Here is a 23,232-nt window from a genome sequence, read left to right on the forward strand (position 1 = left end):
CCATTTTACAGATGGGTAAATTGAGACTGAGAGGGGTTAAGTAACTTGCCCAGGGTCACACAATTACTAAATGCCTGAGGCTGGATTCAAGAAATGGAAGAAACATTGGATTTGATGGCAGAAGATTCTAGTATCATAGATTTAGAAGGGCTACAGGTTATGTAATCCAATGTCCTCATTTTACAGATGAGGAAACTGAGATCCATAGAAGTTGAGTTAGTCAAAAAAACATTTATTAAACACCTCCTGTGTGCCAGACACCACAATAAGCACTGGGGATATAAAGAAAAAAATTTGTCCCTGCCTTCAAGTACCAGACATTCTTTTTTTTTTTTAGGGTTTTTTTGGTAAATGTTTTTATTTCAAACTTAAACACAAAATGAAAAAAGAAAATAAAACGTTGCCATGTACACAACAGACAATAAGAGAGGATTCAATATAAAATAATAAGTTTCATTTCAAGGAAACCTAAATAATAAATACTAGATATTGTTTTCAAAGCTGCCCAGCTTTTCTTTGCCTCCTTTTTGGTTTTCTTTTGTTTTCTGCTGGGTACTTTTTACTTTATCTTACCCCCTCCCCCCCAAAGAAGACTACAATTAAGTGTGGCTCTATATACATATATACATAGTTATCTAGAAACATGCACATGTATAGACATATGCACTCATACACATATATGGAAGACTGCACTGTGCTTATTCCATCTACCATCTATTTCTTTAAAGGGGAATAGCTTCTTCCTTTCTTAATCCAAGTCTTTCCATGTTTTTCTAAATCAACCAGCTCAGCATTTCCTACACCATAGCAATATTCCGACCCAATCACATCTTAGCGGAGAGATAATCTATGAAAGTTTTCCCCCAATTTTCTAGAGTCCTTCTATTCTTGGCTATGTAGGTTTTACTTACACAAGAAAATTTTAATTTAAAATAATCTAAATTATCCTTTTTACTCTTCAACAGTGCTCTCCCTTATAATATAGTTTGAGGTCTGAGACTAAGGAGCAAACATTCTAAGGGGAGTGACTTCCCTGAGGTGACAGAGGAAGCAAATGGTAGCCAAGGGCATTGACTCCAAATCCAGTATATTTTCCACTATATCCCTGGCTTCAAATCTTGGTTCTGCTGTGACTTGAGACAAGTCATTTGGTTTCAGTTTCTTCATCTGTAAAATGAGAGGCCCACACAAGTAACAATCACTAAAATCTCTTCCAGTGTTAAATCCATAATCATGTAAGGCAGAGGTTCTGAACTTTTTGTGTGTGCCATAGACCTTTTGGCAGTCTGATGAAGCCTATGGACTCCTTTTCAAACTAATGTTTTTAAATGCATAAAGCAAAATACATAGAATTACAGAGGAAAATTATTATCTTGAAAGGCAGTTATCAGAATTTTCTTAAATTCGTGGACCCCAGATTAAGAACTATTACATGAAATATTTGGAGATGTTGCCTTCTAAAGTACAATCCCAAGTATCAGATGGGGAGAAGGAGTCAGTATCATGGCATGGATAGGAAGTGATTCACAAGGCCCTCCTTTCTCTGCATAAGAAAAACTTGGAGTCCAGCTTTGGTTGGGGGTGAGGAGCTATGAAGTGTAATGAGAAGGGGGTGGAGCTCTATCTGGTATATGTTTATAGAGCCCCAAGGTGAACAGGAGGTGAAAAATTCCTAGCAGCAGGCCCTACCCATAACATGGCATCTAATGCTGAAAAACGTAAAACCTATCCTAATAGGTGCTGGGATGGGTGGAAGGAATGAAGAAGCTTGTAGGAGGGGCTCTGTGTATCTTCAGCACCTAGGACAGTGACCACCTTCAGGTGTAGTGTGCTCATGAATCATGACGCTGTTTTTCATGGGTGCCCCAGGTTCAGACTATGACTCCTACTCTGTGAACGGGGACGTGGAAGTCGAGGGGCAGAGTGAGTTCGACAAGTCTTCCACCATCCCCCGAAACAGCAACATTGCCCAGAATTACCGCCGGATGATCCAGACCAAGCGACCGGCCTCCACGGCTGGACTGCCAACAGGCATGGCCCTGCCTTCAGGTGCCCCGCCAGGTGTAGCCACCATCCGCCGCACACCCTCCACCAAGCCTTCGGTGCGTCGCACTCTTTCCAATGCTGGCCCCATCCCCATTCGCCCACCTATTGTCCCGGTGAAGACCCCCACGGTTCCCGATTCACCTGGTTACACAGGCCCCACCCGGGTGGGCAGCGAGGAGTGTGTCTTCTATGCTGATGATGCTTCCTCACCCCATGCACCTGATTTTGCTAAGGCCTCCCCCAAACGGCTGAGTCTCCCCAACACTGCGTGGGCCAGCACCTCACTGGAGGTGGCCAGCTACCCAGGAGCGGGACAGTCTCTCTCAGCTGAGGAGGCTGAGGAGGAGCAGCAGCTGGCAGCCAATCGCCATAGCCTGGTAGAGAAGATTGGGGAGCTGGTGGCAGGTGCCCATGCTCTGGGAGAGGGGCAGTTTCCCTTTCCCACTACTCTATCCAGCACCTCAGGGGAAGAGACGCCTGTCCCGCCCCCCGCTGCTTCGAGTGACCCTCCAGCTGAAGACATGCTGGTGGCCATCCGGCGTGGGGTGCGGCTTCGAAGGACCATCACCAATGACAGATCTGCCCCCCGCATCTTGTGATGTTGCTGCCCCCTCCCTGGCCTCCCAAGTAAGGGAGCCTTCAGGGTCTGGACTCAGCAGCTCGGGCCACGTGAGAGAGGAATTAGGAGAGAAAAACAATTGGGAGCCACATTAAATACAAAAGAAAAACAATAAAGGAGAGAAAAAGAAAAGTTTAAAAAAAATACAAGGCAAAGCCACTTTATGGATAGAGACACAGAATTTAGATTAAAATTTTAAACAAGAAAAAAACTTCTTTAACAAACCTTGGAAAGGTGGAGCCATTAGGCCTTGAACTCTTCTGGAGTCTCATACTTTGTCTCCCCCCACTCTGTTCCCTTCTCTTCTCCTCATCTCCTTGCCACCCCTTGCCTTCTGCACATCTTGCCCCTCCCTAGTGAGTGGTGGGTAAAGGTGTCCCTGGCCAGCTGTGAGTCAGGGAAGACACCCAGCCAGGCCTGGGATCAGTAGCTCCTCGGTTCCCGAACACTAACAAACATACACAAACACACACACTCTACAAAAGAAGGAAATGACTTATGGTCTTTCTCAAACTCCGTTCTGTTCATCATCTCGTACTCCAGCTGGGGCATTGGTACCTAGTCTGAGCTGCTGCTTGGTTCCTCCCTATCTTGTTCTTGACTTTCTCCTTTGTTTTTTCCTTCCTTCTCAATGTTTCTGCTCTCTGAATTAGCCATTGATGGCAGGAAAGGGAGAATACGAGGCCAGTAGTGCTTCAGAGAGACATGGGCACCACCAGTGAGGTCTTTCTGCTTCACTTGAGGGAGCCATAAGGTGGCCCACCAAGACTTCAGGGCCTCACTTTGGAGTCACCAGGAGGCAACTATTGCCTTGACTTCTGTAGTGATAGGCAATATGGCCTCAGGAACAGGAACCCCTGGCACCTGGTATGTCAGAGGTGTGAGTAACCAGAAGCAGTCCTTGATCTGGTAGGGTCTTTTCTACTCTACATCTTCCTACCCATTGGATATATCGATGGGCAGTTAGTTATTTCTGTTGGGGAAGGTGGGAGACCTGTAGGAGTTGAGGAAAACACTGGGAAAAGGAAAGCAATGTCCAGAGTGCTATGGAGAAATTCAGTCCACGGAGGCAGTTGGCAATGTCTCTAAGGGAACCAGGTCTAGTTTGAGCACCTTGTGACAGTAACTCTGGTGGCACTTTTGGGTCAGTTTCAGCCATCCTGTCACCCCAACCCAAGATTTGGGGTCAGGGGCTAGAGCTGTACAGAGGGTATGTGTGTAGGGAGGGGGTGGGGACTATTTTGTTAATATAATAATAAAATGAAGGCGATTATACCTGGGTGAAGATTGTGTGTGTGAATGGGAGGTTTGACTGTGTGAGTGAATGTTGGCATAAAAGTTGTATCTCTGAAGAGGGGTGTGTGTGTATGTATGTGTGTGTGTGTGTGTGTGTGTGTGCTGTGCACACGCGTGTGACAGAAGCAGCTGAATTGTAGCCGTATGGGCCTTTGGCAGGAAAAGGGAAGTTGTATTTGTTGTTAGAAAGCCATGGAGTGGCTGATATTCTCTCCAGTGTCTGGAGTTTGGCCCAAATGGTCGGAAGGGCCTGGGGGTCTAAGCTATAGATCCCTGTGTGGCCCATGGCAGGGTTAGGGCAGTGAGGCAGGCGGGAGACAAAGGGGGGGGGGTAATTATTGAAGATTGGCTTTGACCCTCTGTTGCCAGAGGAGATGCCATCCATGAAGACCCCATCCGTGGGCTCTAGCCTTCCAAGCCTGTGCAGGGTAGTAGGGCAGGAGTGGCCTTGTCTGCCCCCATATAGTGCCAAAATGTGTGCCCTACTGTAGGGCAGGGGTAGGGGCTCAGGCCATGGAGAGAGTGGCTCCAGAAGTTTCTGCCTCTCCTCCCTCCCTTTGTTCCACCACTCCATAGTCTAAACAGGGTAAAAAGCATGTAAGATTAAGGCAAGAGGAATGAGTCCTGTACCCAAGAGGAAAGTGTCAAAGGGGACAAAGAGGACTCAGGCTGCTTCTGCATCACCATCACCACCAGCTCCCAGAGACAGGGTGGTCAGTGGGCTTGGGAAAGCTGGTTTTTCCTTGTGTCTCAACTGGTTAGGAATACGTCTGAACCTCACTCCTCCACTGCCCTTTGCCTTAGGAACCCAAAGACATCTTTCTTACGACACAAGATAAAGGGGTCTTTGGATTCATGGCAGAAAAAACAATCCGCTCCCCTTTTCCATTGGGCACTTCAAAGGACATTATCTATGTTGGGGGCACATTTTCTGAGGCTTCAGGGGTGCCCTTCAAGCCCAGTCTCATGAGCCACCTGAAGCATTTCTGAGCTAGAAAGCATGAGGGCAGAGAGGTAGCCTGTACCAGGCCCACGAGTGGCTTAGCTCATCAGAGAGCTTTGAGGCTGGAGGTCGAGTGGTGGTGACACTAAGTAGCACGTACTGAGGATGAAGAGGGGACAGAGCAAAGGTTGCTCCTTGGGGCAGAGTAGCCAGTTCAGAAAGCATTGGGCAGGAGTTTGTTAAGCAGCGGGCGTGACGGGCCTGGCATTTTCACATGTAAGCTGATGGTTTGCGGTGGTGTGGGGTGTGGGATGTGCTGAGGGTTTGCAGTCAGTGAGTGTGGTTGGGGTGGGAAGGGGTGGGAAAGTGTGTGTGCTGGGGGAGGGAGGGTGCAGAGGAGCAGTTTTTTGATGTAAAATAATGGGAAGTGTAAGAGGTTCCTCTTCCTCTGTGCCTTCCCTTTTCCCCCTTACTCCCTTAGATGCCAGGAAAGTCATTTGACTGCTTTTCAGGGGTGTCAGTCAGAGGATCCTTGCTGTAGCCTGTGCAAAGGCCCTGGCCCCAGCTCCAAACTGTGTGTCCAAACATGCTGGAGGAAAGATACTCTGACCCACTGCCAGTGAGCATGTGTGGGTGTCAAGTTTTCCACTCTCTCACCCATTCTCCTTCTTGACCAATAGGGTTAGGGGTGGCTCACTCCATAACTATAGGGCAGAATTTTCTGCTGGGGGGATTGCAGCTCTGACCTTGGCCTTGCATTACTTTATTATCCTGGGTTCCCTCTTTTGGGTGTTCCATGCAAACAGAAAAGACACACATATGGCCACCCCATTGCTTTTCTCCAAAATGTCCAGGGGCATTCTTGTCCCTTGGTTAGGGGCAATGGGAGCCTCCTGTAAGGCTTCAGGTGAGGGCTCTGTTGGGAGGGTTGACAAGATACTAGAAAGAATGAAACCTCTTTCCTCATTTCAACTCCGAAGGTAGCCCTTCTCTTTCTCTTGTTCTTTGGCCCCCTTCAGTCAGGAATAAGAAATGCTCTTTCTTCCAGAAGGAAAAGAAAAGGCCTCCATTAAAATCCCTCTGCATGCCATGCTTTCCTGATGAGATAAGACAAGCTAGAGGAGAAGGAGAGAATCAGGGAAGTCACAGGGCCTTTGAAGAAGCCCCCAAATACTGCTCCCCAGGCTGAGCCCATCATATTCCCATTCCCCTGGAAGCACCCCTGGTGTTGTATATAGAGCTCTGATTCTGCCCTTGTTTGTGGGCCCTAACCCAGCCCCGTCCTGTCATTAGTAATTAGTAATAACCACGTAGGCCCTGGCCCGCCAGCCTTCTCTGACCGGAGCCAACAATACCACCACGTAGATGATTTTTTTTTTGTTTAGTTTGGGGATTGGTTTGGTTTTATTTTTCATTTTGTACAGAGAAAAATCCCTTTCAAAAGTGTCTTTCGACTGACCTAACTTTTCTGGTGCTGTTGTTAACCTGTTTCTTTTTTTTTTTATTTATTTTCCCTTTTTGGCCCTTCCTCCTGTCTTCCCTTTGGCTCCCCTCTCCTCACCTGCTCCCCAGCCCCTCTATCCAGCCATTGTTTCCTTTCTTTTCATTGGTTTGTTTGTTGGACTTTGGATAAATTATCCTCTTTCCCTCCTGCCCCACCATGATCCAACCCTTGAGTTGAATAGTCACTGCTACAAGTAACAAGCGCACTGTGAACACTCCAGTATTAATAAAAGCTGTACTGTAATTAATGAATGCCTCTGCGAGACTCCTGCCTGGCTTCCCGCGACTCGGCTGCCCTTGCCCCTACCCACCCCCTTTCTTCCCTCTGCCTTACTTCCTTCTGCGCCTTCCTCTAGGAAGATGGACACTTGCTTGGTCCTGGCTTCTTGGTTTCATGCTTTCTGCTCCCATGCAAGGCATAGTGTAGGCTCAGTGGGGACCAAAAGAGTCTAAAGCACCCAGCTAGCAAACAATCAGCCGTCCAGAAAAGGAGTGGGAGATCTCAGAGGGCTTCACAGCAGAGCTGGGATGTCCATCTATCTATTGGGGTGGTCACGAAAGGCCATGAATCTGGCTAAGGACGTTACCACACGTGCCAGTTCCCTCCCAGCATTACCTGCTGCTGCTTTTATGAAAAAGATCTAGCTAGGTTTGGGGGGGATCTTCCTTATTTCCTGGGTTCCTGGGGCTGATGGCTCTCTCTGCAACATCCAAAGGCATATAGAACAGATACAGCATTTATTCAGTACTTACTACTTACCAGACACTGTGCTAAACATTGGAACACTGGGGATATGTGTGTATACATATATACATACACACACATACTCAAACAAGAGATGAGACAGCTTCTGACCTTGAGGACATTACGTTCTAATAGGAAACTACTTAAGTGGGTCCTAGAGAGGCGGGAGGAGAATATTGGTACAGAGCCCTGGAGAGGAAGGAGCCTAGCGGCCTTGTTCCAGGCTAGATAAGACAAAACTCTGGGAGATGGGGCAGGGAGGAGCCCAGGAGTGGAGCCCTGGTATTACCAGAAGGGCATGACCAGGATGTTGAAGGGACTTTCAGTCCACACCATGTAAGATCAGTTGAAGGAACTAGAAATATTTAGCCTGGAGAAAAAACAAAAGCAAAAAAACTTGGCATTGAGGGACCTGGGGGAGGGAGGAGAGATAGCTTCAGGTATTTGGAAAGGTAGAAAAAGGAATAGGCTCCCTCTGCTTGGCCCAGAGGGCAGAAGTAGGAACATTTAAGTAGTGGCTGCAGAGAGGCAGATGTCAGCTCTCCTAAGGAAACACCCGACCAGAACAGGGACACAAAGACGCACAGCTTGCCAGTCAGTCAATAAGCATTTATTAAGTGCCTGATATGTTCCAGGCACTGGGCTACAAAAAGAGGCAAAAGACAGTCCCTGCCCTCAAGGAGCTTACAATCTAATAGAAGAGACAAGAAGCAAACAAATATGTACAGACAAGCTATAGACAGGAACAGAGGGAAGGAACTAGGATGAAGAGGGGTTCCTGGAGAAGGTGAGAGTCTAGGGGCAGGTAGGTGGCGCAGTGAATAGAGTGCTGGTCCTGCAGTCAGAAGGACCTGAGTTCAAATCCGACCTTAGACACTTGACACTTACTGTGTGACCTTGGGCAAGTCACTTAACCCCAATTGCTCTGCCTTCCTCCCTCAAAAAAAAAAAGGTGAGAGTCTAGCTGGGACTTACAGGAAGCCAGTGAAGGCACAGCAGGTGGAAACAAGGAGGAAAAGCATTCCGGGCATGGGCACAACCAAAGAAAATGCCAGGTGTGTGTCAAGGATTAACGAATGAGAAGACTGGAAAGGTAGTAGGGGGCTAGACCATGAAGGGCTTTGAATGCCAGAGGATTTTGTTCTTAGATGTGACCGGGAGCCATTGGAGTTTATTGAGTAGGGAGTGACCTGTGTTTTAGAAAAATTAGTTTGGTGTCTGAATGGAGGATAGATTAGAATGGGGAAGAGATGTGAGGTAACAGACTCACTCAGTTATTGTAATAATCCAGGCATGAAGTGATGAGGGCCCAGACCAGGATGGTGGCAGCCTCAGAGGAGAGAAATGGGCATATTTGAGAGATAATGTGAAGGTAAAATCGACAGACCTTGGCAATCGATTGGATATGGGGGTTGGGGAGAGATGGTGGGGAGTCCACGATGCCTCCTAGGGTGGGCACTTGAGTCACTGGAAGCATGGCACTGCCCTCATCAATATTAGGGAAATGAGGAGAGGGGTTCGGGGGAAAGATGAGTTGTCACAGACATGCTGAGCTTAAGACTTCCACTGGACATCCAGTTTGAGATGTTCAAAAAGCCATTAGAGATGCAAGATTGGAGCATAAATGATTTAAATCCACAGGATTTAATTGAATTTAATTAAATCCACGGGAGCTGATGAGATCACCATGTAAAGTAGTATAGAGGGAGAAGAGAATGGGCCCTGGGAGGGGCCCTGCAGGATGCCTACAGTTAGAAGAGGTGATCTGCAGAAAGTTCCAGCAAAGGAGACTCAGAAGACCCCTAGGGTCAGAGAGGTGGCAGGAGAACCAGGACAGAAGAGAGCACCAAGGAGGAGGGTGCTTGCCAGCGCCAAAGGCCCGAGAGAGGCCAAGGAGAATCAGGATTTGGCAATTAGCAGATCACTGGTAACTTTGGAGAGAAGAGTTTTGTGGGAATGATAAGGTTGGACTGTAAGGGGTTAAGAGGGAGAAGAGGGGAAGGGGAGGTGCCTCTTGCAGATGGCCTTTTTGAGGAGTTTAGCCACAAAGAGCAGAAGAGATATGGGATGAAAATAAGGACCAAGGGAGGCTTCTTCAAGATGGGGGAGACATGGCATGTCTGTAGGCAGTGGAGAGGGAGAGATTGAAAATAAGTGGGAGAGGGGCGGCCAGGTGGCTCAGCGAGTAAGAGCACCGGCTCCAGTGTCGGGATGACCTGGATCAAATCCGGGCTCAGATACTCAGCACCACACCCAGAAATAATAACTGGCCGTGTAACCTTGAGCAAGTTACTTAACCCCAATTGCTTTAAAAAAAAAAAAAGAAAATAAGTGGGAGAGAGTGGATGACAAGGAGGCAGCCTGTCAGAGGATATGGGAGGGAACAAGTTCACTTACAGGTAGAGACCTGAGCAGGAGTAAGACCACTTCATCATGTGAGACAGGAGTGGACAGACGACATGAGTGATGCAAACAGCCTCCTATTTTTTCCATAGAATAGAAGGCAGGGTTCTCAGCTGAGAGAATGGGGAGAGGGAGATGCTTGGGCGGGTCTGAGGAGGGAAGGGCTTAAATGAGACCATATTTGCCACACACTTAGCACAGCGTGGGGGCACACAGCAGGCACTTAGTACGCGACTGTTCCTTTTCTCCTTTGCTTGGCAGCCTTGTCTTGCCACCGCTGGGGTTTTCTGGAGCCCTTGGAGGGCAGGGAGGCTCCTGCCCCTCTGAGAGCATATGGATCAGGCTTTCCACTCCAAATGCAAACACCTGGAAAAATGGCTTGACTTCCAAGGGGAAGCCAAGGGTGTAACCCCACACCAGCAGAGTAAACTTAAAAGCCCAAGCAGCTAGATATGACCCAACAGAACTGCTCCCCTCCCCTAATAGTGGGCCAAATTTAGCCTCCAGGAAGGTTCCCGTGCTCCCCCCACCCCGGGGGTTATTCTGCACCTGTTGTGAGCATCTTCTCGTTCTACTTACATCAAAAAAGAAAGCTGGGGCAGGGGAAGATGAAAGACACTGGGGAGAGCTAGAGGTCAAGCCTTGGTAAGTAGAGGAAACATGGTACCCTGGAAAGAACCCCGAAGTCAGAGGACCTAGATTCAACCTGTGTGGCCTTGAGGAAACACTTTGCACCTTCTGGGTTTCCCCATTTGCAAAATAAAGGGGTTTATATTGAATGATTCCTCCAGCTCCAAATCTCTGACCCTATAAAAATGATCTAGAGGAAAAATCCTCCTCTCTTGCCTGGGGGCTCAGAGGCTGGCAAAAGTCCATAGGACACAGCCAGAAGAGGCCCTGAGGGAGAGCCCTGCACCCTTGCTCAGCTGACTCATTTGGGTGAACACAAAGTCACAAATCAAATAAAATGAAAAACAAGTATTTAATAGAAAAAAAATAAAGAAATGAAAAAGAATCAGCATGGCAAGACATGGCATTTTAATGTACCCCATTCCTCCTTCTCCAGTCCCCAGGTTGTTGTCTTCAGTGGGGGCAGCCCCTTGCTCTAATCCCTCATCCCCACCCACACCCCCCCCCAAAAATGCAGCCCTCCAGAGGCCCCCAACAGATCCCAAAGGCCAAGGGGAACAGCAGCCCCGGAAGCAGAGGAGATGAGCCTCCTGGGAGCAGTCCCTGGGGGCTGGCGGCTCTCAAAGAGCCAGGCCCCCCAGTTTTTCTCCCTTCCCAGAAGAACTCCACCACCACCCCCAACCCAAGCCAAAGGTCTTTCAATGGGCCCCACAGCAAACTAGCCCAATGAGCTTCTCTGCAAGTCTTTAAGGGGAATCTCTCTTTGACCTCAGAACACTAGCACTCCCTCCACTCTATAGAACGCGGAGATCCTCCCAAATGCACAGGGGGTGTTCTCCAGCAGTCAGGAGGCTTTCAGCAAGCTCACCACCCTCAAATTCTTCCCCTTCCCAGGCACCTCCTAGCTCTCCTGGAATAGCACCCCAGGCCACCAGGTCAGGAGAACAGACTGTTGGGTCTTGCTTCTGTCTCAGCAACAACCCTAGATTTCCCCAATGTTCCTGGGCCCCAGAGAAGCTCAAAGCGCTTTTACAACATTCCCCTTCCTGCTTCTGGCCTCTACCCTTGAAAGGGAGGAAGACGGCAGGGATGGATCTGACTTTTACTGAAACTGAAGGCACAGACTCAACTGGGAGCTAATTCGGGGTCAGAAGCTCAGGCTGCTCCCCCATCAGCCACCCCTCAGATGTTTTAGCACTGACTGCACACTCTGCCCCACTCCACTAGGACTGACTAGGCTCTCTCATACTGAGGAGCCCCTCACCTCTTTATTCTGCACTGGCAGGGGCCTGGGATCTATTTCCCAACCATGAGGACAAGGGCTAAAGCAGACAAGTGGGGCAGGCCTGTTCCATAGGTGGAGCCCTCTGCCCTGCCTACTGGAGCCCATGGGAAGGGGCTGAGGCCTACCCTCACCAACCCCAGTCACTAATGGCTTTTGAGGCAAAAGGGAAAAAAGAGAGAGACACTAGGCTCTTGGGGATGAGTGAGTGAGAAGACAGCTAAGCTTGTCTCTGGCCCAAGATCTCCTCTCCACAAGGTGGGAATGGGGGCAGGGGAGGGGGGGATTCCAAAGGCCTCCCTCCCAAATGCTGGGGTGAGAATTGAAGGCCTGAGACGCTTGAGAGGCTGGGCCCAAGCGGTCCCACTGGGCTCCAGGGCAGAGTCAAGGCTAGAATGACTTGCTCAGGGTATAAAGCGCTCTTCCCCCAGCTTGGTCTTCCCTGGAGGGGCAGCCTCCACCCAGGGGGGCCTCAGCTCTCTCTCCCCAACCAGGGATGTTTGGGCTTGTGAAGGATGGTAGAGCAGAGTGGCTGGGCCAGCACACTGCGGAAGGGGGTGGCGGCTGTGAGGCTGGGCTTGGGGGACCACGCAGTCTTCCCAATTGCGGATGTTACTCTCTTTACCTGTGAGAGAAGACAGAAATCAGGAAACCGCCATCTACATCCCACTTCTCTCATCACGTGTATGCCCTGGTCAAGCCGCCTAGCCTCAATGAGGGGACTGGATCACATCCAGCTGTAGGTCTAGGAGCCTATGATCTCTTTGGGCCTGTTTCTTCATCTCTAGAATGACAGGGAGTATCATCAGATGATCTCCACCTCTAAACCTACCCTCTGAGGAAAGCCACCTTCTCATCTCAATTCTGTAAAAAGATGCCACTAGAATTAAAGGAATCTGTTCAAAATGGTGTGAATCTCCCCCAGGTGAGTACCACCTCTTAAGACACACGTGAGAGAATCACAGAACTTTAAAAGGTGGAATAGTAGCTAACAATACCTAAAAAGGAATCTTTATTAATGATGATGATGCGTAGGTCTGCAAAGGCTTAACACATGGTGCATGACTACGGTCATTCAGCTTCTTCCAATGAGGAAGACCCACCACCTCGAGGCAGATCATTACACTTAGAAGAGCTCCAGTTCCAGACATCAAGCCTAGACTGTCCGCTTTCTGGTTTTCACCCATTGTGCCTCAGTTGGCCCTCTGAGGCCAAAAAAAAGCCCAAATCTAACCCCAACATGACAGCCCTTCACAAACTAGAAGACAGTGACTAAGTCCCCTGCCAAGTCTCCTTTTCTCCAAGCTAAATACTTCTAGTTCCCCAGTTCAAGGTAAGAAAAAGCAGAGGAGGGGCGGCCAGGTAGCACAGCGAGTAAGAGCACCAGCTCCAGTGTCAGGATGACCTGGAGATCGAATCCTGGGCTCAGACACTTAGCACCCACCCAGAAACACCTGGCCATGTAACCTTGAGCAAGTTACTTAACCCCAATTGCTTAGGGGAGGCCAGGTGGTTCAGCAAGTAAGAGCACCGGCTCTAGTGTCGGGATAACCTGGGGATCAAATCCAGGCTCAGATACTCAACACCACACCCAGAAATAACTGGCCATGTAACCTTGAGCAAGTTGCTTAACCCCGATTGCTTTAAAAAAACAAAAAGAAAGAAAGAAAAAACAGAGGACATATATCACATGTGGTATGTGGTAGAGAGCAGGTAGGACATGTGTCAACACTAAATGGACCCTGACCCAGATCCTGAGGGCTCCCTCAGCATCTTGAAAAGGCCCATCCTCCTCCTCCCTCCCACTCCCCCAGCATCCCCCTGCCATCCTTACAGCATAAGCAGTAGAGTAGGTCCATAACTTTGTAGCAGTTATCAAGAAGAGCCTTTGGCTTCACCAACTTCCGGTCCTGGCCTGAGTTTGCAAGTGTCAAGATTGTCTCCACCTGTGGGTCCACCTGCAGGTCCTAGAAGATAAACACAGTGAACTATCAGGACCTCTCTGTGAGACAGAAGCACCACAGAGGCACCATGGTCCTCAGTGCTGGTCTTGACCATACCTCCTTTGGTTCTGGACACCTTGTTTTAAAAGTAATACTTAAGAGGGTAGCTCTGGGCAGCAAGAGATGTCAGGAACCATCTAGTCCAACCCCTACCTTATAACAAGCCCAAAAGGAGCCAGAATCAAAATGGTAGAGGAAAAGGAAGCAATGGAGCCAAGTGTCCACCCACAACAACTCTTCCATACAACAAACCCAACAGCTGGTCATCCAGTCACTGCTTGAAGGTCTCGAGTGACAGGAAACCTACTACTTTCCAAGGTGGAATATTCCACTCTGGGATAGCTCCTATGGTAGTCAGTTTTTCTAGCCTAAATTTTCCTTTGCAACCTCCACCCACTGTCCTCTGAGGCCAAGAAGAGCAAATCTGATGCCCTTTCCATGTGGCAGCCCTTCAAAGGGCTTATCTTGGAGAAAGCCACTCTTCTCTTCTCCAGAAAAACCAGTCCCCATCCCTTCAGTCAGTCCTAATATAGCAAGAACCTTCATCTACCATGGCCTTCCACCATATTTGTAGCCCTCCTCTGGACACTTTCCAACTTATCAATGTCCTTCCTAAAAAAGAAACTCAATACTTTAGATGTCTAACACACAGGAGGTGTTTAAATGCTTAGTGACTGACAGATGTGGTTGGACCAGGGCAGAGTACAGTAAGACTGTTGCCTCTGTCCCCCTAGGTACTAATCTCCTCTTACTGGCACTACCTAAGACCACCTTAGCTTTCTTGGAGAGATGATAGTTATTCCATGGAGCTCCAAAAAGCAAAACCAAGGCCAACAGGAGGTAGATTTTAGCTCATTATGAGAAATAACATTCTAACTATGGAATGAAACTGTCTTATGATGGCAAAAATGAGCACCCTCCCCCCCACCCCATTAGGAATGTTCCCACAGATGGGGCCAGATGCCAGGGAGGTAGAAGGGTATATACAAAAGAGGGGTCCTTACCTTAGAGTCCATTAACTTAAAAAAATTTCTGATAACTATTTCAAGATTATTGGTTTGCTCTGTAATTCTATATATTTTATTTCATGCACTTAACATTATTCTGAGAAGTGGGTACATAGGCCTCACCAGACTGTCCTGCATAGAAGACAGTTAAGAACCCCTAGGCATTGAGGGAAAAGCACTGGGTTTATAATGAGAAGACAAAAGTTTGATACCAGCCATTCTATTGAAGTGTGTGATGTTGGGCAAATCAATTTCCCTTTTTCAGCCTCAGTTTACTCATACATAAAATGAAAGGGTTAAACTAGGTTATTTAAGGGTAATTAAAGATCCCTTCCTGCTCTAAACCCTATGATTGATTGCAGGGGGGGGACAGGTTCCTACTTCCTAGTTTCCTTAGGGTCATAGCCCTAGAACTGGAAGGAACCTTAGAGGGCATTTGGCATCCAGTCCCCTCATTTTACATATGAGGAAACTGAGGCTTGGAGAATTAGGTGAGGGATACAACAAGAGGGGCTTGAGATTTAGTCTCTGCTCTCAAGGGGCTTCAAGACTAACTGGAGAAACAAGACAGACATGCAACAAGCAGAGAGTGAAAAGCAATCTAGATGTGCTCTAAGAGTTGAGAGAAGGAAGAGGTCACCACGGACTGGGAAGGCAGAGGGAGCCTTCCTGTAGGAGGTGGAATATGAGCAGAGCTTTGAAGGATACATATAAATATATATACACATATATGCGTGTATACATACACGCATATATAAATATACACATATGTATATGTATACATTTATATGTACATTCACACACGTTTACATATGTATACATACACATATACATATATGTGCATGCGTGTTTTGAGAAAGAGGGGGAGGAGCAGCAAATATGTCTGATACAGGTCTTAGGTCCAAGACAGGTAAGAACGTGAGATGAATATGAAAACAAAGAAATGAGGGGATATGGAGACACGTTCTAGAGCAGAGCACAACAGGCATGCCTCACATTTCTGTAGTAAGCCACATTTTTCAAAGTGCTTTACACACATTATATCATTCTAGCCTCATAGCAACTCTATGAGGTAGTCAGGGAAAGTTTCACCCATGCATCTCCATTCTGCAGCTGAAGAAACAGTCTCAGGAAGGTTAAGGGACTTCTGAAGGTCACACAGTTAATTAATGATGGAGCTAGGAGCCAATAATAGGTTTTTAGGCTGCTGGTCCCAAGTTCTTTCCACGGCTTCTACCTACCCTCACATACTTCATCTTTGAATTCCACGGAGCCCATTTCCCACCCCACCCCTACCTTTATTAGTCTTCCTGATCATTTTCTTTATCTTCCTTTTGTGCCCATGCCACACCCCTGAGGGGCTCCCTCCTCCCCACTTCCTGCCCTCCATACAGCCCCAACTCATCACTTCCTGTGCCCTGGGTCAGCTGGGCTCAGTGCTGACTCCTTCTCCTCAACCTTTTGGCAAAAGGGAGAGGAAGAGAGACTGGTGGGGAGTAATTTACCATTGCAATTTCCCGGACGTAGACCAGAAGTTCATATATTTCCTTAATATAATTCCAGGATGGGTGATCTTCCAATAGCACGTTCTGGATGATCTCCATGGTGTTGCAGTTCAGCGAGGCCCACAGGTACTGCAGATTTGGCTCACTCACCCCTGCCTTTTGCTGCAATGAACCAAGGGAAACACAGTAAAAAGCCTGAAAACTTATGAGGATTATGGAAACATGAGTTATTAGTGTCATCATCATCATCACAAATACAACTTGGCTTAGATCATGCTTCTCCAATCAATCAACAAACATTTATTAAGTACCTGTGTCAGGCTCCCCCTCCAGACAATGAAGAGAAAGGATAGGGAGAGAGAGGGAAGGGAGGAAAGCAAAAGAAATTAACCCAGGCTGCCATGTTAGTGCAGCTCGCTATGCCTGGCTTTAATATCTAGCTGGTCTAGACATGTTACTTGATGCAGTTAATAAATTACATGACTATTATTTGTAGTTTGGAGATGGAGGGGGAAGGCAGAGTCTTCCATTTGGGGCAATTTCTGAGTGTATGCCAGAGCCTACCCACTAGACTGCCACTGAACCTAGTAAGAATGTTCACAAGGGGGAGGCCAGGTAGCACAGCGAGTAAGAGCACCAGCTCCAGTGTCGGGATGACCTGGGGATCAAATCCGGGCTCAGATACTTAGCACCCACCCAGAAACACTGGCAGTGTAACCTTGAGCAAGTTACTTAACCCCAATTGCTTAGGGGCAGCCAGGTGGTTCAGCGAGTAAGAGCACCAGCTCCAGTGTCAGGATGACCTGGGGATCAAATCCGGGCTCAGACACTCAGCACCACACCCAGAAATAACTGGCTGTGTAACCTTGAGCAAGTTACTCAACCCTGATTGCTTAAAAAAAAAAAAAGAATGTTCACAAGAAGATGTGCCTTTGGGAGGTAGTATGATTATTATTTCTTTTCAGCATTGCTTCTAGCCGAGCTCTAGTTTTGCATCCACACCAAACCTTGGTTCACCAAAACTGATGAGCTTTCCTTGGGACCAGAGGCCTGCACAGACCCACCCTGAACCCTCTCAGATCTGTGTACAGGGAGCAGACCACAAAATTCCAAGTATCACTGGCATACCTTCCCACTCATACAGGACTTTTTGCTGGCCATTTTCTGGGACTTCCACAAACTCCCAAAGCAGGGAGGCATAACTAAAAGGCACATGTGCCTGGACATGGAAGTTACCAATTAAATATTTATTGAACTGAATTAGAAAGAAACCAGAAGGAATCACAAGGTACTTAAAGCTGACATTGTCCTAAAGGATCTGTACAATGCTAAGGTGTGTTTAATATCTCCACCATCATTCCCTTCCTTGTCTGGCTTCCAAAGATGGATCTAAGTTTTCGCAATTTCTGGTTTGGTTATTTTTTTTTTTTGTTTTTTTAAGCAAATTGGGGTTAAGTAACTTGCTCAAGGTTACATGGCCAGTTATTTCTGGGTGTGGTGCTAAGTATCTGAGCCCGGATTCGATCCCAGGTCATCCCAACTCTGGGGCCAGTGCTCTTACTCACTGCACCACCTGGCCGCCCCTAAAGATTTCTTTTGCTTTTTGGAGGGCAACTGGGGTTAAGTGACTTGCCCAAGGTCACATGGCTAGTTTTTGTGTTAAGTATCTGAGGCCAGATTTGAACACAATTTCTGTTTTAATATGAAAAGCACACTTACATTTTACAAGACACGAAGTTCACCTTTCCTCTATTCCAAGGTCCAGTCTAACTGCAATCCACACTTTGGCAAAGTGTGATACGTCTGACCCATGAGAATATTCCCTCCCCTTACAAAGTGAGGAGGACCTGATAAATTCACTTTCAAAAGCGTTCCTAAGGGCCACTTTTCAAAGAGAAGAGTAGCTGAGAAAGCTCCTCTTGCAGGGCCATGGTCAAGAGGCAATGACTGGGCTACAGAAACTTATGTAGAGATACTGAGACTGCAGCAAGGCACATAACAGAATCTCTCCTGATACCTTTGTGGACAAGATGAGACTGGCTCATAGTTTGATAAAATCAGAAATGGATATATCACTAGAGGCACAGATCAGTGATTAAAGGGTCAATGTCAAACAAGAGGGTGGTCTTTAGTGGAGGGTTCCATTAATCTGTCCTTGCCCCTGTGCTGTTCAACATGATGGTTGGTAACTTGGTAGAAGAAGATATCACAATAATTAAATTAGTTCATCACACAAGGTTGGGAAGTATAGCTAACAATGAATGACAAAAGCCGGATTCAAAAAAGATCTTGATAAAGATGGGTCAGATCTAAATAGGAGAAATGTAATGGGGACAAATATAAAATCTATCTGCTAGGTTCAAAATTCAATTGCACAGGTACAGGATAGGGGTGGTGAAAATTCTCGGCCTAATCATCTTGCTTCCATTTACTTAAGATTCACAGGTCATGACTAACTTTGATAGACCGGCCTCCTCTCAGGAATACAAGGTTACAAGACAACTCCAAAAGACTCATGATGGAAATGGGATGTCCACATCCAGAGAAAGACCCAGAGTCTGAATGCAGATTGAAGCAAACTACTCGCTTTCTCTCTTTTCTGGGGTTTTTTTTTTTGTTCCTTCTTTCTCATTGTTCATACCATTGGTTATAATTCTTCTTTACAACTTGACTACTGTTTAATGTGAAGGTATTTGTAGAACCTATACTGGAGCGCATGCTGCCATGAGGAGGAAGGGGGAAAAAATTTGGAACTCAAGGGATTGTGGAACTGAATGTTGTGAATTAAAAAGTAAATAAATAAATTTTTAAGAAAGAAATAGGTAGCACTACAAAGTTGCCCATAACTTTTGGAAGATCTCACCATTTCAGGAAATTCATTCTCTGGACTTTGTTAAGTAAATAACAATTATGCTGTAATAATAACTAATATTTATGCACTGTTAGAAAAAAAGATTCACAGGTCACATAACATGCTAGAGATTGCAGAATCAAGCTGATACGTTCAATTATATTTCCAGTGTCAGTGGTCAGTTTGCAAATTCCAGCTATGACACCAGTGTGTACTGACTAGTTTATTATTTTACCTGATATAGTTCTTCTGCTAACTGTTCTTTGATGTATAAATCTCTACCTTCCACTTGTCTTCTATAAAATTCTAATGTACCTATCCTGCCCCAGTAACTAAAACTAAGCCTGCTGAAACTGCTGCTCGGGGCTCACTGATTTTTGTATGCTTGGAAGTCTATGCTCTGAGAATATAATAAACTGCTTTTTTCATGCATCTGCCTATTGATAGTATTATTGGCAGCACGTATGTGACTGGCAGTTATGACTCCTTAGATAATTCTTGTATCAAGGTGTTTTATTTAGCTAAAAGAGCTTGTAGAGATCTAGGCAACCAATTAAGCTACTTCAATCTTAGGCTACAAGGAAGTCTCCAGTATGAGGGGTGATAACATTTCCACTGACTGCAGCCCTGGACAGAACATGTCCAGAGGTCCTTATTCAGGTTGGGGGACCAAGGTTTTTAGGAAGGACATTGACAAACTGTAGATCATCCAGAAAAAGGCAACCAGCATGGTAAGGGGCCTTCACTTGAAGGTAATAGAGGGAGGGAGGATGGGAAGAGATACTTAATAGCTGTCTTCAAGTATTTGAAAGGCTATGGGGTAAGACAGGGATCAGAGAAGCTGGTGTGTGCTCCCTAGGGGCAGAGCTAGGAAAAATGGGCAATGGAACTAGATTTAAACTTGACTTCAGGAAAATGTGCCTAACAGATACAGCTGTTCTTAAGTGGAATGGGCTGCCCTGGGTAAGCTGGTGGGTTGGTCCTTGGAGATCCTGAAGCAGAGGCTAGATGGCCCCTTATATCAGAGATGCGGCAAAGGCAATTCCAACTCACTTAGGGATGGACTAGGTAATCTGTGAGGCCACAGGACCCTGAAATCTTGTGATTTGGTGACCTCCTCCAGCTAGGCAGCTATCTTTAGGGGCCACTGTGACCCACAGGAAAGGATCGTGGCCAAGTGGAAGGCATGCTGGATTTGAATCCCACCTCAGATAACAACTACATACTTAACTGCACTTAGCATCTCAGAACTCCACTTTCCTCTTCTGTAAAATGGAAATATCCTTCACAATATCTCATGCCCAGCCTATGGAAATAGCCTGCTGGTTGGTCTCCCTGTCTCAAGTCTCTCCCTACTCCAATCCAAGCAGCACTCAGCTGCCAAAATGATCTTCCTCAAATGCACATCTGACCATGTCACCATCCCTCTCAATAAGGCCCAGTGGTTTCCTGTCATCTCCCGCATCAAATATAAAATCCTCTCTTCAGCATTCTAAGTCCTTCCTGCTTCCCTCTATTCTTCTAATACTTTACTCTCTGCTCTCCCCCAAATATATTCCACAATCCAAGGACACCAGTCTCCTTGCTGTTCCTCTATCTCTCTACTCCATGCATTTTCTCTGGCTGTCCCCCAGCCTGGAATGCTCTTCCCTCCTCATCTCTATCTCCTGGCTGCCCTGGCTTCCTTTAAGTCCCAGATAAAATCCTTCTCCAAGAAACCTTTCCCGACCTCCCATAATGCTAGTGTCTTCCGTAGGGGATTCCAATTTAGCCTGTCTAGCTTTCTTTTGTACGTGGTTGTTGGCATGCTGTCTCCCCCTGGATCGTGGGCCCCTCAGGCTTTTCTTTGTATGCCTAGTGCTTAGCAATTATGCCAGGCACATAGTAGGTGCTTAATGAGTCTGTTGACTTGACTCCCAGGATTGTTTTCATAATAACAAGCTGGAAAGCTCTAGATGAATATGAGTTACTTTTAATAGAAAGAAACTGCTTGGTGTAATGGGAATGCAAATTTGGAAGATCTTCCCTGCCCCTAGGCTAAAATGCACCTGAAGCCTGGGGAGGGAGGCTTGTTTTTCAGTAGATACTTCTTGATTGGCCAGTGAGTCAATAAGGTTGTTACATTCTCTGAGCCAGGAGAAGGCTATATAAGCCCTGATGTGTAGCTTTGTTTTGGGACTCACTTTGAGAAGTGTTCTGTGATTTGATCTGAATTCTGGGAAGCCGTTGTTGAGAGTCCCCCGGCTTTGAAAAACCCAGATGTGGAAACCCAGATGCTGATTTCGTATGGATGTAATGGCTGGACAGTTTGGAAAGCTGTCTACTTGATCTGCTTCTGTCTTGATAATTCTGCCTGTATACTTTGAAGTTCAGGGTGCTGACTTTTTCCCTGAACAAGGTAAACGATATATGTCTGACTGATTAAAGTAAGCTTGTTAACCCATTTTGAGTTGCTTTCCTTTAACAAAGCAGATCCAAGAACCTGTATGGGCAGCAAACCCTGAGGACGTGCTTGGGGTGCTTGCTGCTACACTTGGACTGCTTCCTAAAGGACCAGGTCTGAGGAAAAATGAGACATCACCAAGCTGCCCTAAGGTTTTCCTCAGCCTTCCTCAAAGACATAAACTCAAGTGCCTCAAGAGAATGTGGATTAAAATCACCAATTTGGAGGGGGGATAACAGCTAACATGCCTTTATTAAGCACCTGTTACACACTAAGTGTTGAGAATGCAAAGATGACAAAAATGGTATTGTCCCTGCCCTCAAAGAACTTACTATCCTGCCCTGATTAGCTGGGAATACTTTGGATACCCTGTCTCTCCATCACTGGAGTCTGGTTGTGTGATCAGAGAACTACCAGTCATCCCAACTGGCAGACGTTCAGACACCCCAGAGAAAACCAAGGTGATGAGGGCCAAATGACATACATGGAGCCCTGCATTCCCTGCAAAGGGAATGGGCTGATGGGAAAGGGAGCTTCTTACCAGCCTGGTGATGTTGGCCAATCTGAGCACTCCCTCGTAGGGCACGCTGATCCTGTAATCAATGGGGAAATAGTGTTTCTGCAGACACAAGGAGGAAACACAAGGTGAGAGGCATTCACACGCTTATTATGTGCTGGGGCACTAGGCCAGGGACTAGGGATTCTTTTTTTAAATAGAGGGCAGTGTAAAAAAAAAAAAAAAGCAAATAGAGGGCCGTGATTTCATTGACACAGGTAAGAAATTTTAACTTTTACAGACAGAAAAGAGCGACTTGGGGGGGGAGGAGCAGAGTCAAGATGGCGGAGTAGAAGCAGGACCTCCCTGCAGCTCTGGCTTCCACCTTCCCCAATCCATGTAAAAAGGGGACTCTGAACAAACTTTGGAGCTGCAGAACCCACAAAATAACACAGAGAAGCTAACCTCCGGTTGAGGATAGCCCGGCAGGCTGACAGGAATCGGCCAGCACAGCACTCTGGGGAACAGCCCCAGCCGAGGCTTTAGCCCCAGGGAGGGCCTGACCAGCCACTGGCCAGCCGGAAGGACTCCAGATCAGCAGCAGCTGTGGCCGTTTCCAGATTTATCAACACATAGATGCAAAGGACAAAGTGAGAGGTCAGTGCAGTCTGGACTTTGGGACCCAGTAAGTGGGAGTGCGTGGCTTTTGCCCCCTGGGCGAGAAGCTGCTGAGATGCGGCACAGCCAGCCAGCACCACATGGCAGCTTCAGCTCCTGGCCTGCAGAGTGTAGGGGGACCAAGCACCAGTCTGAGGGGTAATCGCTCTTGCTTTAACCTCCTTGGATCTGGATTGCTGTCTAGGGTGGAGGTCCTGGGGTATGTGTCCAGCTTGCCAGAGCATGTGGAGACCTCAGAGAGGGCACCCAACTAATACCTCTGGCAGCTGAGAAAACCCCAGCATTTGGGAAGAAAGCTCCCCTGTCTGGTGACAGAGTCCTACTGTGGCAAAAAGCCCAGGGGTCAAGTGACTGAGGGGCGACATCATCAGGCAAAGGAAACAAAGCAGACAGAAGATTCCAACGTTAGACTCCTATTTTGGGGACAAAAAGGAGCAAAGCATGGAACAGGAGGAAAACAGTGAAGTCAGAACTCCTGCACCAAAAGCTTCAAAGGAAAATACGAACTGGTTACAGGCCATAGAGGACCTTAAGAAGCAGATAAGAGAAGTGGAGGAAAAACTGGGAAGGGAAATGAGAACAATGCAAGAAAATTACAAAATGAGGGTCAACAGCCTGACTGAGGAAAATAACACCTTAAAAAATAGACTAACTCAAATGGCAAAAGAGGCTCAAAAAGGCAATGAGGAGAAGAATGCCTTAAAAAGCCAAATTTGTCAGATGGAAAAAAGAATCTCAAAAGTTCAATGAGGAGAATCATTGCTTCAGAAATAGATTGGAGC

General features: G+C 47.0%; 2 protein-coding genes across 14 annotated transcripts in view; one reads left to right on the forward strand and one right to left on the reverse strand.

Annotated features, from left to right (window-relative positions):
* The window catches only part of MTSS2 (MTSS I-BAR domain containing 2), a 38,923-nt gene extending 32,268 nt beyond the window's left edge, over positions 1-6,655 (forward strand). For all 6 annotated transcript variants that reach the window (XM_069087628.1, XM_069087629.1, XM_069087631.1 and 3 more), the window contains one exon: positions 1,870-6,655. In XM_069087628.1, coding sequence (XP_068943729.1) covers positions 1,870-2,645 — 776 coding nt within the window. In that variant the 3' untranslated portion in view covers positions 2,646-6,655. The remainder of the gene's footprint in view (positions 1-1,869) is intronic.
* IL34 (interleukin 34) overlaps positions 6,547-23,232 on the reverse strand; it is a 68,676-nt gene continuing 51,990 nt past the window's right edge. For all 8 annotated transcript variants that reach the window (XM_069087640.1, XM_069087634.1, XM_069087635.1 and 5 more), the window contains exons 4-7: positions 21,818-21,895; positions 15,983-16,144; positions 13,302-13,434; positions 6,547-12,092 (exon numbers count right to left, since the gene is read on the reverse strand). In XM_069087640.1, the coding sequence (XP_068943741.1) occupies positions 11,872-12,092; positions 13,302-13,434; positions 15,983-16,144; positions 21,818-21,895 (594 nt within the window). In that variant the 3' untranslated portion in view covers positions 6,547-11,871. The remainder of the gene's footprint in view (positions 12,093-13,301; positions 13,435-15,982; positions 16,145-21,817; positions 21,896-23,232) is intronic.

Source organism: Petaurus breviceps, unplaced genomic scaffold (genome assembly GCF_028583685.1).
Source record: "Petaurus breviceps papuanus isolate PSGF00001 unplaced genomic scaffold, PetGlider_PUasm1.0 182, whole genome shotgun sequence".
NCBI lineage: Eukaryota > Metazoa > Chordata > Mammalia > Diprotodontia > Petauridae > Petaurus > Petaurus breviceps.